General features: G+C 40.4%; 1 protein-coding gene across 6 annotated transcripts in view; it reads right to left on the bottom strand.

Annotated features, from left to right (window-relative positions):
- Positions 1-16,814, bottom strand: part of ADD3 (adducin 3) — a 101,191-nt gene that overhangs the window by 22,453 nt on the left and 61,924 nt on the right. For 5 of the 6 annotated variants that reach the window (XM_042793964.1, XM_042796066.1, XM_042793432.1 and 2 more), the window contains one exon: positions 5,453-5,676. In XM_042793964.1, the coding sequence (XP_042649898.1) occupies positions 5,453-5,647 (195 nt within the window). In that variant the 5' untranslated portion in view covers positions 5,648-5,676. Of the gene's footprint in view, positions 1-5,452; positions 5,677-10,241; positions 10,263-16,814 lie in introns of those variants that run through there. The other variant, XM_032988592.2, reaches the window with a different exon arrangement.

Consider the following 16,814-nt stretch of genomic DNA (forward strand, 5'->3'; position numbering starts at 1 on the left):
AAGTCCCAAACCCAAGCAGTTCAACAACCAGCAGGAAGATTAGAAACAGGAATGGAGAAAAAAAATAATTTAAATTTGGAAACTTGGCATTTACATCTAATGAAAACCACAGTTTAAACTAAATGTAAAGCAGCAAGATGGACATAGGAGAGGAGTTAAAGGTAACTTTTAACATAAGAAGGCAGGGAACAGCACAAACCTTCCAATCACACTTGTAGTTCTGGTATGTGTGAGAACATGGATATGAATTGACCCTGCAGTGTCACAGCTATAAAAATGGAATTTTGGCAATAGGATTTCTTGGTTTCTCATATGGATCTAGTGGATGGCCTGGAATTAACACGGCATTACCGTGAGCACACGTTACCCCTCACTTAAAACACTGAACTTGTCCAGCCCCCTCCAGTCTGCCCCAGGCTCAGTGGGATATTGTCACGGCTCAGGAGGGATCTTTAAGAGACATTTCCTGACAGATCTTAAATGATGTGCCAAGTTGAGCTCATCTTCCCCAGTGAATGAAATGCTGCACAGGTCATATGACAAAAGTATGAAATTTAAAAAGCCATTGCAAGGAAAGGAGAGCCATGACTCCCCAGCAGGAAGTCATGAACATGTCAGAGAAGACAGCCAGAGAAGGGAGCTGCAATGCGAGAGGCCTGCCCCAGGGGGTGTATAAGGTTGTGAGCCCTTCCCAGCCAAAGCATGATGCTCCTGAAGGATCTGAAAAGCTTTTGAACTTGTGGTAAAAGAGCAGTGGAAGCTGAAACATATGAGGAACTGAAAAGACTTTGATATTTTAAGAAAATAAGCTTCCCCAAAAGGGAGTGGTGTTGTGAAAATACTGCATGTTCACTCAATACAAAATAAAGCAAGATAGACAATTGCAAAAGCTGGGGAAAAAAATAAATCAAACCATCCTTCATCTCTGTTCTTATGGTTTGAAAATAACATATCCAGAAAAAAAAAACAACATTCAAGTGTGGGTGGGTTTACTTGTTTTTGAGGAGAAAAATCTGCCTGCATGCTGCATGCTAAGGCAGACCTCTGAACAGAGGAGTTGCTAAGCAGGACTGTTATCTCCCCACTTTTTTGGGCAAGACCAGCCGGTGTGGGAGGGGGAGGTGTGTGTGCATGTACAAGGCAGGAAGGAAGAGAGGCACGGGAGAGAAGTACATTTTTAACCACAGCATAAAAACCTGGTTTTGCAATCCAGTGTCCCCATATAATGGCAGCACAGAGCCAGAATCACCTTTAGCACCCTGCAGAGCTGCATGGATTGGTATGCACTCTCTACATCCAACATGAAATTAAAGCCAAGTACGATGAGATCCTGTCAAACAAGCACTAAATAACTGTGTGTTTCATACGTAAAAATGGCAAGTACATACTCCATGGGTCTCAACAAGCCACACAAAACTTTCCCTGGTAAATTTAAAACATAAACCAGGCGTTTGAATTCTAGTATGCAGGCATTTTTATGTTTACATATTTCATCTGTTCCACTCAACACTTAATTATATACAAATTTGGCTACACCAACTTTTTCTTGGATCCGTAAAAATAATTAAATATACCTCATATAACAGTGTATCTTATGTATAAATTAAATAAGTGAATGCATCCTCTCCCCTTTCCACTCTGACCTGTAGTTTTTCTTCAAACACAGTGATATAAAGTGGATGTAAGGTACTCCTCAATGCATTTTAAGCACCGATCCTAATTTCCTGTCAGGTTAAACACACAGTCCTGTTAGCTAACACTTGTAGTTAGCTTTCCTGCTGGTTACATAATTGTTTCACATGGTCTCACTTCCCTGGAAGCAGCATGGCACTGCAGCCTGCCTGTAGAAACACCCAAAACCTTCCCTGGTCACTCTGGGAGGGCTGCGAGGAGTTTTTCCCTGTTGTATGTTCATGCAGTTCCTTGATGCTGAACTGACTGCTCAGTCTTCACACACGATAACTGTGCAACCGCTGCTTTTTTTTTTAAAGTGTTTTCAAAGCTTCTGGTTGCCATGGTGAGGGCGCCAGAGAAATGCCAGAAGCAAATGAAGACCAGAACCTGCATACCATAACTGAAATAAGGGTTTTGATGACACAGCAAATCAATGTTTACTCTTTGAAAGATGTAGTTACTTTGTGTAACAAGCAATATATGACTCTTTAGCATACGAAAAGACAGAACTTTTTAATTTCAGCGTTAAATTGGAAAATCTGAAAAAATCCCTCCATCTTTTCAAATTGTAGATGTATTATAGGTCAAGTATCTCTGACCCAATGTAAAGCCAATAAAATTAGTCTACTGCACACATGTAGTACTATTCCTTTAAAGATAATGACACAGTACCTGAACCTTCTGAACTTGGAGACATTACTGAAATAAACTAAAACAGCTTTATCGTAAAGATTGGCCAGCAGTACCTCTGGATGCTATCAGGCTGCTCAGACCCAGCTGATCTTAATTTCTTTCCACCCTTCTAAGACACAGAACAACACATATGCAGGTCCTATCAGATTCTCCAGGCCAGATGCTCACAGGTTACATGCAGTATTAAGCAAATTTCTGAGAATTCACTTATAATGTCATGACATTCTTCATGGGCAGCAGTCATACAATTCCTATAATTTGTTTAAGAATCATTATGAACTGAACAGACATTAGCAAACACCAGAGGTGATGGGAATAGCTTTTCAGTAGCTTTTAAATGATTTAATTTAGGAAAGGGAAATTGCACATCAGAGAAAAGTAGTCAGATTGCACATCAATATGTGCATCAAACAGCACATCAGAGATGCAGAAGTTTGATGTCTGAAGATGTCTGGTCAGGTCTGTAGCCCTTACAGTAACATGTACTACACAAGTATATACCATCGTTCCTGAAATATATTCTCTAATTTATTTTCTTGCTAAAGCATTTAGATTTTCCTACTTGAAAGAAAAAAAATGCTTGTTAATAAAACAGATTAAATCAGTACCTAAGCTTTCTAGTATATGACAGTGATCAACCCTTTAGTTTTACACTATAATTCTTTGCTCACAGAAAGTGGATGTTCAAAGAAGCTCACCTCAAGTCCATACATGCTTGTGTATTTTTAAGAAAGGTATTATCCGTGCTACATACACTTCATACTTACTAATACTTGCCAGAAGATGAGTCAATGACTATTTCTCTGATCTGAATGCATATATCAAGACTACTGGGTGAAGATATGAATGCATATATCTAAGACTGGGCCAAGATTTACCAGCAAGCAAGCTCTTCTCTAAGATGTGTCTGATAACCTCTCTTCCTCTTCTTCCAAACTGTCTCCTCCAGGTTGACTGGAATAAACCAGAGAAGCAAAGCTCTATGCAAACTTCTAACGCAATGTAATTCTGCAGCTACAGAACAATAACATTACGCACAATACTCATTAATTCAATACTGAACCTGTGTTACGCAGAGTGGTAACAGGAAAAATGCATTCTGGCCCTTTTGTGACTAATATTATAATCAGGAGGAGACAAGGTAATCGCTTTCAGTCCTGACTCTTAAGAACACTATGGAACATTGCAGCTGGAACCTGAAAGAAATAATACAGTTTGTATCCCCAAACCAGTTTTGAAATTTGCTTCATGGACATTCTGTCACAGATATTGTATTAAAAATGCTTTTATTTCCTCAGACAATAAATCATAGCAGATTTCCTCTAAATTTTCTATTTCAAGAAAGAGACAATAAAAGGAGATACTTAAGTGAGGGGAACTGGTAGCTCGACACCTCCTCTTTGTGCCTGATCACACACTCAGCTCCCACGTTCCGATTTCTCCCTGGAAGATGCCAAGAGCTGAGCAGGCAGCAGGCCCCTGGCTTATTTGGACAACTGTTCCCTTACACAACAAAAACTTGCAACTTATTGGCAGCTTCAGTCACTTTCCAAAAAGTGCTGGGCTCAGCTTCTCTTGCGGCAGGACACTAACAGCAGCCCGGCAGCTCTTTGTCTTCCAGTCTTCTGTTAAAACAGTTACCTAGGCTCAGGGGTTGCCCCTCTTCATCCCCCTTCCTAAAATCTGCACGCTGACACTGCATCTATTAAAAAAACCCACAGAGGCTGCAGCAAAGGGACATTTATTATGCTTGTCAGACTTGGCAAAAGGTCCACCAAAATGTTAAGGAAATACTTATACTCATCAGATTCAATACTGCTATGGAAAGGACCAAAAAATAACACACATACAAACCCAAACAAGAACTCTGTAACTTATTTTTATCTGTTAAGCTAAAGATCTAGTCTTTGCTGTGACTCCTGGCTACACATAACATGAATATTTTAACAGGAAGGAGCAGACTCTGATCACGTTTTACAATCGAGTGTTTAACATAAAATTATCATGATTAAAGCATTATGCAATACCTCCTTAGAGTATTTTCTTTATAAAAAAGCTTGGCTGCAAAACCAAGCTTGCACAAATTGACTTGAAAGTAATAAATTCCTTAGTCAACAGGTTCACATTATACTCAGAGCAACACACAGATCCAAGAGGCACTCCACGACAACACTAGCAAACAATCCTGTTATTCATGGATGACTGTAATAGGGTGATTACTAACAGCTGTTTGCAATCTTATTACATATGGAAAAGCTTCAAAAAAAATTACAGAAGAAGCACCCCAACTTAGCAAGGGACTGAAGAGAGAAGGATCTGTAAAGCTGCTTAACCCTTTCCCAGTCCCTTTATCCTCATTACTCACACCCCAACGGCCCACCTTCGCACAGTCCTTACTGACTCCTACGGCTCCAAAATACTCAAGGCAACAGTATTACTCACAGTGTATTCATCAAGTTAAACCCAAAGAATGTATATATTAAAATATAAGTTAAAACTACTATGAGAGTGGTTTAATAGATTTAATAATTTTATATGTAGCCTACACAAGTACAGAACTTACACAACCAGATGGTGCTAATGTGCCCAAGTATGGGTATGGTCATCCCCAAGGACATGAAAAGAACACATAGCCTAGCTTTTAAACAAACTTAACCCAATTAAATATGTTAATTAAAGCATTCCTGATGCAAATGATAGGTTAATATTTAATCCCAGAAAGCAGAACACCACGTAATGTCCTAATTTGTTCCTATTTGACCAGTGACTCCTTCACTCTCTTCCCTGCCCCTGAGATTTAATTAAGTACCTGGCAGTCAGCCAGCTCTTTTTGTAATACTGGAATGAAGCACAAGAATATAAAAGCATCAGGAGAAAAAACAACACAATAAAGGCTGCTTGTTCGCAGACAAAAAACCATGCAAACAAAATGCTGGATAATCTGTTTAGTGACTCTTCTTAGAAGATGGTCCAGAGTTATTCTAGCTAGCTGTGATATAGATTTCTTTTTTAAGGCTCAAAAAGTTGATCAGGAATCTCAGAAAATAACACTCTTTCATTCTCGTCCCCCCTTAATCCCACTCACAGGGCTCTGCAGGATCTGAGTAACCCTCTTCCTTTGCTCCATCATATTGAAGTCCTGTCTCAGGTCAGGAGACATGTTTCTCTCCCGAATATATTCTGGGTCATTCTCGTTGATGCGATCGAAGTACCGCTCTTTGTGAGGCATCGTGGCTGCGGGAGGAGTAGTGATCACCACCTGACTGGCATCAGTACTCATGCTTCAACACTGTTGAGGGTAGGCTTCACCTGAAACAAAAAAATAGGGAAGAACTATTAGCTGCTAAAAGGAGGGGACTTATATAACTTCCAAGTCTGGACACAAATAATGTTCTTGTTCATCTCTGCAGAACAACATCTAAAATGAAAGGAGAACAAGCAAATAATTATAATAATCAGAAAACTAAGGAAAAAATTCTATGAAAGTGTTTTGAAAGCATTAATGAGTTCTTTGATAGTGCATAACCATCTCTAGTCCAGTACAAATAAAAAACCAACCGCATACAATTGAAAATTATAACATTTGAAATGACCATAATATATTTTACGACAAACTTTCCTGTATTATTTTACATTGCACTCATCACCACCCCAAGGTTTTTATATAACTCTTCTTCCTGATGTGTTCAGCCAAGCACACCCAGAAGACGGGGCCTCTGTTTAACATCTGCTCAGAGCTCATCTCCCAACCTGAATGAAGACGTTCCTCAATTACAGCATTTCCGAAGCATCTCATAACCCCAGCTTAAAGCCGAGGCGCCGGGCCGCTCCAAGACTGCTGGGGGATCTCCGCAGAGCGCTGGCTGGTGCCTGCGCTTTCAGGAGACGCTTGAGACACTGAGGGAACTGTAGAAAAGGTCATACGTTGGGTTGCACAGGATTGCAGCTGCATCCACAGCAAATACCTGAGTTTTAGCTTTTTTCCTCTTGTGTACAATTGTAGATATAAAGTTCCCATTGAAGCTCATTACATTAGGATTAAAAAAAAAAAAAGCTTATTACATTAAAAAAAAAACCAAACAAAAAACAAAAAACAAACCACCACAACTTTCATGTCTTAGTAGAAAGCTACACTTAAACCTTCATATAAAAAACCTGATAAGCATTTGTAAACACAAACAAAACTAGATGAAAAGCAGGCACCTGAATTTTCATACAAAGAATCAGGCTCAGAAGCATACTCAGGAACACCATTTCTCAAATGGGTACTGAGGGGCAATGTTTTCTCAGGTTTGAGGAACAAAGAGAAGCAAGATTTGTAGGAAGAGATAGTGTATTATGAAAATACATTTTAACATGCAAATATCTACATTCAATAATATATTTAATATAAAAATATTTGCATGCAAATGTATTTGGTATGTAAATAATTCACATCTTCAGAGAGAAAAAAAAAAGCCCAACATGAAGGAACGAAAGTTGTTGCGCAGTATTAAGCAGCATGGTTTGACAGTATGGTATCAGTGGTTTAAAGTGTCCTTGTTCCATGGTACAGTTCACCCATCCCTCGTTTGGGTCAGTGCAACTACTGTCTGGGGTGTTCTGTGAGCAGTGAACTGACATAGAGGATCTGGGCTCCTCCAACTATAACACTGTGTCATTTCCAGATGAATCACCTGGAAGCCCTGCTAAAACCAGCTTCAGCAGCCCAAACCTCCTCCTGCCTGTGACAAGCCCTTTCCATCCTTGTGCTGCACCCTCTGCTGTATAGCCACACCATGAACCAGGCTGGCAGGAAGATGCAAATTGGTTTTCAGCCAGTTTTCCACACTAACACCCAAACAGCTTTACTGGCATGTTGAGAGGGAGAGCGTGAGGATGGAATCCTGGGGCACTGCAGCCCTGTTACTAACTATGAAACCCCAGGCAGAAAACAGACACCACCTACAGAGCTGGGAAAGCATTAGCAAATAAGGTACAAAAAAACCCACATCTGATTTTCTCATGTATTACAGATTGTGATAAAATTTGGGATTGAGATGAAATACAACTAACAGCCTTCTAAAAAACAATCACTACCAGTTGTAATTGTTTTTGTTCTCTACACCCTCTCTTTTTTTTTTTTTTTTTTTGAGGGAAAAAACACGACCTGGAATGCAACATTATCCAGCTGCATGCACAGAGCTTCCAGGAGGTACCTGGCATGCTGGATGAATATACCACATTCTGGGATGTGTAATTTGCATCCTGGATACAAACTCTATGAACTCTGATGGTTTTGTTATGGAGGCTGTGGAAGCATACCTGTGAGTTTTGCATTTGCTGCTCAGGTGCAGCACGAGTTCATTTAGCATTTGCTAACTGACCACTGGGAAGCCTGCTGTATGTGATCAATTTGAGGATGCTGGGAAGAAGACAAGGGACTTGCTTCAAGGAAGTGGAGGTTTGGGAAGCATCCAGTAGAAGTATAAAAGGAGCTTGCCTAAGTTTTTCTAAGAATGAACTATTGTCTTTTCCAGCTGGAAGCATTGAAGCAGAAGGATAAAACCCCTTCAGACAGTGCTTGGGTGTACGATCACAGCTCAGCTTCCATCTGTTCAGGTTAGAAGAGATACTCTTATAAACTTAACCATGTATTATGTCTCCTCTCCCCTCTCTCCCCCTCTGAAAAATGGTGGGGTTTGAGAAGCTCAAGAAAAAAGCATTATAAGAAGACAACACCATGAGCTCACTCTCCAAAGGCCCCAAGGTATGAAGAGCTTGAGACCAGACCTCTCAAGATACACTGTTCTCCATCTGTATCAGGGTAAATACCTCAATCTGAATCAGAGCAGACACCTTCCAGCACCTGCTGGTGACTGAAAGCAGTCTAGAAATGCAGATGGAAAGAACCTTGCTTGAACTAGCAACCAGCTGCAACTCCTGCTCTTCAGTTACTCCTGCCCAGGACTTGCCTCATCCAACCTTTTTTTTCCTAAAATCCCGCTAACCCCGAGTGGAAAACTTCCTTAACTGCTGATCCACTCGGTTGGACCAACTACATGCATGTCTGAACTTCAAAAAACTTTTATTGTTATTATTATAGGTTTACAGGTCATAATTAGTTCAAGTCCGTTACTTTACAATTAATTCCTACAGTGACAGAAAAGCCCATTCATCTGTAAAAAGACACAAATGTGGCTGGCAATACCTAAAATCCGCAAAAGAGATTTTTCTAATTGCTTTGGACTTAATTTTTTTCCTCTTTCCTTTCAGACTGGTTTGTTACCTCTAGCCATTAAGATTACAACATTCAAGTCCTTGTACTACAAAATAACCCTCCCTTACTGAACATAATATGGGTATTGGGTCCAGTTGTTCTTATTAGGTCTGGTTCAATGCCCACTCTGTTGGGCCCAGGCTGACTCTCATATAACCCCTACTGTTCAGCTGGAAAATTTTCAAACAAATCAGCCATTCTTCTATTATTTATTTGCATTTTGCACTGATTTTTTTTTAAAAAAGAGGACTTTTGTTAAACATGTGCTCAGCTTTGAGGGATCTAAAAATCTGTACCTCTTTCTCAGCACAAGACTAGCAACATCATAGAAGTAACTATTTACAGAAAATCCAGATATCAAAATCTATGAATTGTGAAAGAAAATTCTCTCCCTCTCCCCATTTTTTGGTGAGATAGTTTTACCTAAAAGAAAAATCAGCTTTGCTGCAAGGCTACTTTTGGCTTCCATCCCTTCCAATGTTCATGAATTACAGCAAGTGAGCTACCATACTCCTGAGTGGAACTAGCTGCTGTTTCTTATACATGCTATACTGCATAAGTGTAAGTGGTTCCAGAGATTGAGGCACAGGTGGAAATAAGAGACTGTATGCCCCTATAGCAACAGGACACTATATCTAGACTGGTCAGAGAAGACAAACATACACAGGACAATGAAACTTAAACTAGGATCTGATTTTGTCCTGGTGAAAGCTACCACTCTTGCTCAGCTGAGATGCACATTTTAGTCCACATTTTGGCCTAACATATACTGTCATGCCAAAAAGAGGTTCAAAGTATACAGAAGAGAGGTTCTCCCACCTATGGTTCAACTACTCCAATGAGAGTCAAAACAAACTATGAAGAGGAAGTCAGCATGTGTAAGCTTTTGTTATACAAAATCCCCACGTCTGCTGAAAATACTTTTAGGGACCTATGAAACAAAGAAGCTCAAGAGCTCTTGCTACAGGGTAACTTGTTAATCTAACTCTGCTTTCCCCTGTCCAGGTATGCCCTCCTAGTCCATGCTGAACTGAACTCTGATACTTCTAAAAAAGAAAACAGATCTTGTCCTCCTGTGCTTTGATGCCTTATATAGCTCATGGGTTTGGCCTCCATATTCTGTTCTGTATTTTGTACTTGTAACTGGGCTACAGGGAGAAAGTAGAACATTCCAACTCTGTCAGGAGACTATGCATCTCTCTACCTAGAAGTGAGTTTTATCTAACAAAAGCTTCCAATTTATTCCAGGAATTTAGAACTGCTGATTTTAGGCTGCAACATTAACTCCTGAGCATCGCCATCTGACACTTTGTAAAGTCTAAGTAACATGCTGCGCTGCTTTTGTTGGAATAATTGTTTTCAATGTCAAATCACAACAGCTCAAAAATAATAATGAGGTCAGAGAGACAAGGAGTACTGAAGAAAAAAAAAAAAAGGCAAGTGACCAAATGCAAGAATATCATCTAGCCAAAGAACACCCCAGAAAGCACTGACTTGATATATTTATCTTTTATAATGTACAGAATGTATGTAAAAATAAATACAACCAAAAGAGAAAGAGCAACAGAAAAAGGATCAACTCATTAGATCACCTAGCAACGAATCATTAACCTACCTTTTATGTGCATTTTTTTTTATGGCTGGCTTCAGACATCCCCATTTTCTCTATGCAGTACAGTTTCCAGCACTGCAAACCAGCAGCGTGCACACTGCATTGTTAACCAGTATGACTGATTTCAGGTCTGAACACTCAAGCTAGACTATACTGCATCTCAGCATTTCTTTTTTAAGGAGCATGTTGTGTTATTCTGCTCTTGCTGTTTCTCTCCTGCTTGTTTTTAAGGAACAGTCTGGTCTTTCTTCCCCCCTCCAGTATCTTGTCTGCCAGGAGACTTATTGGAAGCAAACCGGGTGTATCTTGATCTCAGTTCCAGTCTCCCTATGAAACATGCAGGTTCCAGTCTGAATCAAAGACTTGGCTTTAGCCAACAACGTCAGCTACATTTAAGGAATATGAGAGAAGGGTTAAGAGGGATAGGAAAACATGTAGGAGAATATGGACTGAGACGAGGGTTACCATTGCTATCTTCTGATATTAGAAAGTCAATTGTTCATCCTTCCTCCCACAAATTTTAGTAATAACATAATCGACTAATTGCATCTGTTCTGAGGCAAAAAAAAAATATTTGCCTAAACACCTCAAAATTAAATTCATTTTTTAATTCTCTTGAAAACATGTTGACAGATTTTCTCCTCTTCTTTTTTTTTTTTTTAATGGTACAGTGGGTTTGGGTTTCATTTATTACTCTTGCCTCACACACTGGTAAGATGAGTAAGATGTCCATCCAGATGTTAGCATTTTCAAAATGCAGTTTGTGGAACTGAAAACAGTTCTGCGACACTAGCATTTGTTCAAAATTATATTAATTAATTTTACTAATATACAGTAATTCTGTACACTACTACTCACATCAGACATTCAATCTCTCTGTATCACCTCTTCAGATTCATACTAGCAGATGTCTGTACTGTCAGATGGTGGAATGGGTAGGAGAAACTACTCTTTAGCTGAGTTTAAGGTTTGGGGGTTTTTGTTCTTTTCCTGGTGTTTTATTTTAAACTGGGTTTTTAAAATTGATTTATTTTCAGCTGTATCAGTTCCCTCAGCCCATTAACTGCGTTTCTACACAATTGTTTGTTCTGAAACAAAGATGTTGATGATACAGGGGTGTCTAATACTGCTTCTTCCAGTAGCAGTTTAGCCATAAACAATTTGTCATACTACAGCCCAAACTGGTTACAAATCAAACATTCTAATCCAGCACTGTGTATTTAAGTCCTTATGCTTTTAAACAGAGTAAGCTAATAAAATAATCATCATATCCTTTCAGACACCACATTAAAGAGACTACGTGGCAGCAGTATATATTTTCTTAATAAATAAGAACTTGAGTGTATTTGACCTTGTTTTTGTGTTTCTGTGTTAAATCTAAAAGCGTTATTTTTGCCCAATTATATAGTGCAATATTAAAGTCAACATAAATATTCAAGCTCCGCAATGCACATTTTACTCAGTGTAAACTGGAACTAAGCCAGCTACTCTTCACTGTCAGAAAGAGGTAACATAGTGTGTTGCTGACAGCCACCCAGAATATAAGGGCTATACCTTTACCTTTAAATGAAGATGTGACATTTTTTCTCAGTTAAGGAAGGCTCCTTATAATGCACCCAGCCTGTAGCAGGTGCAGTCTGCACCTCCACATTTGCAGGCCAGCCTGCCAACATTTTGTAGCACAAGCAGTGGGAGGGGGGAGGGGAAGTCTAGAATGATGGTTTGATGTATCCAATATGCTCTGCCACATGGCCATAAATGCTATTTGCATGTGTTAAGCCTCATAAATGAACTTGCATGCTTAATCCTGTAGACTCAAACTACTTTAATCATTCACATTTTGGTATTCCTTCACTGCTGTCTGACAGTTTTTAAATGATAGAGAGAACACTTGATGAGCGAGTTATCCAGTTACCCTTTCCTGGGTGACAGTGTGATAAAAGACAAAAGCAATCTCAAAAGGACAACGTCTAGAGTTCAGATCCAAGGCCCATCTTGCCCAGTATTGAACATCCTGTGCTGAGAAAAGGCTGTACATAACCGGGATGTTTCCATTGCTATACTGAGTGACCCCTGAGCAGTCAGCAGCGCAGGGACTTCCTTGCTTCACTCCCTCAAACGATGTTTTCTTGCTTTACTAGCAAACTGTTAAAGTTGTGCAGACAGTAAGAACATTTTGAGATTACACTGTTCTTTGCACAAAACATTCAAGTCAGAACAAACCCAGTCACACAAGCAAACTGGTTACAGAGAAGTAAAATAGGAGGAATTCAGTTTGTTGCTGAAGTGTTGCAAACCGGTACTCCTGCATTGCACCAGGAAGGGGGCAGCTGCCCCACAGGAAACACAAGAAAGCACTGAAATGTCAGAATGGCAAAAGAGGGATTCATGTCACATGTTGATTCTTCACTATAAATCCTCTTTTACCGCCAGACAGTCTGCCACACCAGTTATCTGTAAAAGTATGATACAAGCAATTATGAGCTAATAATTTTCAACTTAAGAGACACAGTAGATTGTGTCAGTAAAACCTCTCTTTTAGAGAAGGAGGTCTGTCACTCACAGGTATCACATACTGGTTTGATTTTTCCCTTTCCCTAAACTTTTTCCTTTAAAAAAAAATATTTCTCTTTGGTAGTTTTATTTCCTCCTTTCATTTATTTGCTGGTTTTAATAGCTACCTGGTTCACTGCAATTTACCAAAACCAGTTGTAAAACTAAGTTACGTTTTGCTCAAATGTAAGTTTTATTTACATATGTAAATTTATGCATATATTTTGAAACAACATTAAGCTGCACTTCAAAGTGCTGATGGTTGTCCCCTCTGCTTGGGTAGACAGGGTGACTATGAAATCGTATGGAGTCTGTGGACACGGACTATTTCTAAGGCAATTTTAAAACATCACCTCCTTACACTGAATAAAAACAGCAGAACAGCTAATAAATTATCTGTTAAACTGTAAATAGTTTCTGTACTCACTAGACTTGAAAAGCATGTCAGTCCTACCTCACATCCACTTTTCCTGTGTTTCTCTTTCATCTTCTGTTATACTGAAGTTCATGAAAAAGCACAGTAAAAATGAGCTCTATGATGAGAATGTAACTTTCTCTTGGTTTAAGCTGTTTTTCTATAGCAGCATTAAATTAAAATTTCATGCACAGTATATGAGATAACTCAAAAATATCTGAACACTGAGCTTAAATAACCTGCTTCTATCCAAAGGCAAGACTGCTGTCTGGAAAGAGTGTCCTCACTGTTCCAGACAGGCAAGGAGCTGCCAGGGAAGGGAAAACTTCCTCCCCATGGCATATGCAAAAAGCTGCTCTCACACAAAGCACAGATGCTGAAAAACAATGACAAAAATTAAGTTACTTCCCCCCTTTAACATTTTCCTGCTCATTTACACTTTGCTCCAGGGTAAAAATTCATCTGCTGCTCACAGAAAGCCTCCTCCCACCTCCACTGCTTCAGAGAATTTGGTAAGGACCACAGTAGCATGAATTGCTACAGATTTTAAAGTTGCAAGCTTTCTGAAGCTGTATTCCCTCACAGCATTTAGGACTTCTACAAAGAAGAAGAATCTGAATGCAGAACACCCCTGGTAGAGGAGCCAGCCAGCACAGTGATGGCAGCAGTCCCACTGCTTTGGCCCCAGGATTTACTCGTCACCACCCTCAGCCAGCTCAGGGGCAGCAGGAGTGCTTGACCAGCAAGAATTCAATCAAGTCTCTTCTGGAAGTGGTTTCTTTTGGCAAATCCAAATGAAGATAAAAGCACTGGCTCCTTCCCAATGCCATCTCAAAGTTTAGACATAGAAACATACAGCGGTTTGGGTTGGAAGGGACCTTGAAGATCATCTAGTTCCAACCCCCCCACCACAGGCAGGGACACCTTCCACTAGACCAGGTTGCTCAAAGCCCCGTCCAGCCTGGCCTTGAACACTGCCAGGGAGGGGGCAGCCACAGCTCCTCTGGGCAACCTGTTCCAATGTCTCATCTCGCCCACAGTGAAGAATTCATTCTTTATATCTAATCTAAATTTACCCTCTTTCAGTTTAAAACCATTACCCCTTGTTCTATCACTACACTCTCTCTGATAAAAAGTCCCTCCCCATCTTCCCTGTGGCCCCCTTTAAGCACTGGAAGGCCGCTATAAGGTCTCCCCGGAGCCTTCTCTTCTCCAGGCTGAACACCCCCAACTCTTTCAGCCTGCCCTGATCAGGGAGGTGCTCCAGCCCTCCGATCACCTTTGTGGCCTCCTCTGGACTTGCTCAAGCAGGTCTGTGTCCTTATGCTGGGGGCCCCAGAGCTGGACACAGCACTGCAGGTGGGGTCTCATGAGATCAGAGTAGAGGGGCAGAATCCCCTCCCTCGACCTGCTGGCCACATTTCTATTGATGCAGCCCAGGATACAATTGGCTTTCCGGGCTGCGAGTGTACATTGCTGGGTCATGTTGAGCTTCTTGTCAACCAACATCCCCAAGTCCTCCTCCTCAAGGCTGCTCCCAATCCACTCATCGCCCAGCCTGTAGCTGTGCTTGGGATTGCCCCAACCCACGTGCAGGAACTTGCACTTGGCCTTCTTGAACTTCACGAGGTTTGCACAGGCCCACCTCTCAAGCTTGTCAAGGACCCTCTGGATGGCATCCCTTCCCTCCAGCGTGTTGACTGCACCATGCAACTTGGTGTCATTGGCAAACTTGCTGAGGGTACACTCAATTATAGAAAATAAGCTATGCATGTAAATATAATCAATTTTAAAAGTCTCTTAAGAACATACCTATTACAGCCATCCCTAAACAGTAGTTCTAGCTGACAAAAGCACATGCACATGTGTGTAACTCCAGTGTACCAGCAGACCATGGGACCACAGGAAGGTCCAGGCACTCCTGAGCAGCTGCCAGCAGCACAACCCTCCCTGAGAGCTGGCTCATGGGCCAGCACAGCCTTGATGAGCTCTCCCAGACTGGCAGTGCATTTTGGCTCTTGTTGACCCTGTTTTCTTATCCCTCTTTTACAGATAACAGCATTTTCGCACCCAAGTCAAATCCTGGAACAAAATTAATAAATATTATTAGCAAATATTTACATATTTCCAAGAATTCATCGGTGGTCTTAGCACTTACTGAGAATTAATGTCCTGTATTTATCCATTCCCGACACTGATATCTTGCAGTTAGTATCAACAAGGGATACTGCAAAGTAAACTATACTTGCAGAACAAAACCCAGATTATTTATGTTTGACCTTACTTAAGTCAGTGAACCCCCTCAGAATAATGTCAGGGAGCTTTAACCCCAAATGCATATTTCAGTTTTATTATAAAACCAGGAATGAAGATAAAAGACATAAGTATCAGTTTTCAATAGGAATAACTGCTTTTCACTTTTGGTTTTAAGGATTCTGATGAAACGCAAATGTTGCAGCACCAAAGCAGCTTCATCTTTTGGTTCTCACAACCCTGCTTATATTCCTACTACAAAGGGACTGAGTAGATTACACATGAGAGGGGAAAAAAAAAAAAAAAAAGACAGTATTTTGAATTCATCTAGTTTCAGAGATATCTGGGACCTTGGTAATGGAAAAGTAGTATTTTCCAAAATATTACAACTTTAAGAAAATAAAAAGCTTTTTTTCTTTTTTTTTTTTTTTTTTAAAGACTTATCTCTGCTTATCCACATAATCACTTGCGGCTAAGTTACCTAAAAATATTTCACGAGTCAGTAGACAACAGAACGCTAAATTAAAAGGTTACGTTCTGTTAGTACTTATCTGTATTAAGCCGCAAAAGTACGCAAACACAAAACTCCCCCACATAGACAAGCAATGGCTGAAAAATCTCCCCAAATCCTTTGAAAAAGATGAAATCTAGGTTCCTCCACATATAAACTAAGAACTTATCTGTGAAAAAGCGTGTAACTGGAAAAGCTGATTGCAGTCAAAACCTTTCACATTTTGCAACACTCTTCCTCTCCCTCTCTTGCAATGCAAAGCCTCCAACTTCCCCTGGTGACTTTTTTCTTAGGCTGCCTCTGAAATAATTTCACCTTTTATGCAGATCTACACAGAGTTATAGAGCAGAAGAACCAAATCTGTTACGTAAATAATTTTTAAATATCCCACTGATTTACACCAACATGGAAAGCACCATTTGGAGTAACAAGGCCTACTCCTGGCAATCTGCAAGAGCCCTCCTCAGTCACCGGTACAACATGGGACATGACATTACATAGCAGAGAAAACTCTTATTGATCCCAGGACACATCAAAAGCCTTCCTGATTTATGGCAGTTTGATTATCCTGAGAAATGTCATGGCCAAAGCAGCTGCCTCCCGGGTTTTGCTGGAGGGTCAGAGGCTGCGATGGTGGGCAACCCAGATGATCGACACAAGGCAACTGCGGGATTTCACAAATGTTTATACGAACAACTGATCTCATGTATGGCAGCATGCAGCCAAACCTTTTTATAGCCCAAACCCCTGGAGTTCCTCCTCTTCATATCAATTCCTGACCTTTACCACCACCACCAGCTCAATGCAGACCCCATGTAAGACCGCCATCACGCACTGACCATAG

The sequence above is a fragment of the Tyto alba genome, unplaced genomic scaffold (assembly GCF_018691265.1).
Source record: "Tyto alba isolate M040663 unplaced genomic scaffold, T.alba_DEE_v4.0 Super-Scaffold_1, whole genome shotgun sequence".
Taxonomy (NCBI): domain Eukaryota; kingdom Metazoa; phylum Chordata; class Aves; order Strigiformes; family Tytonidae; genus Tyto; species Tyto alba.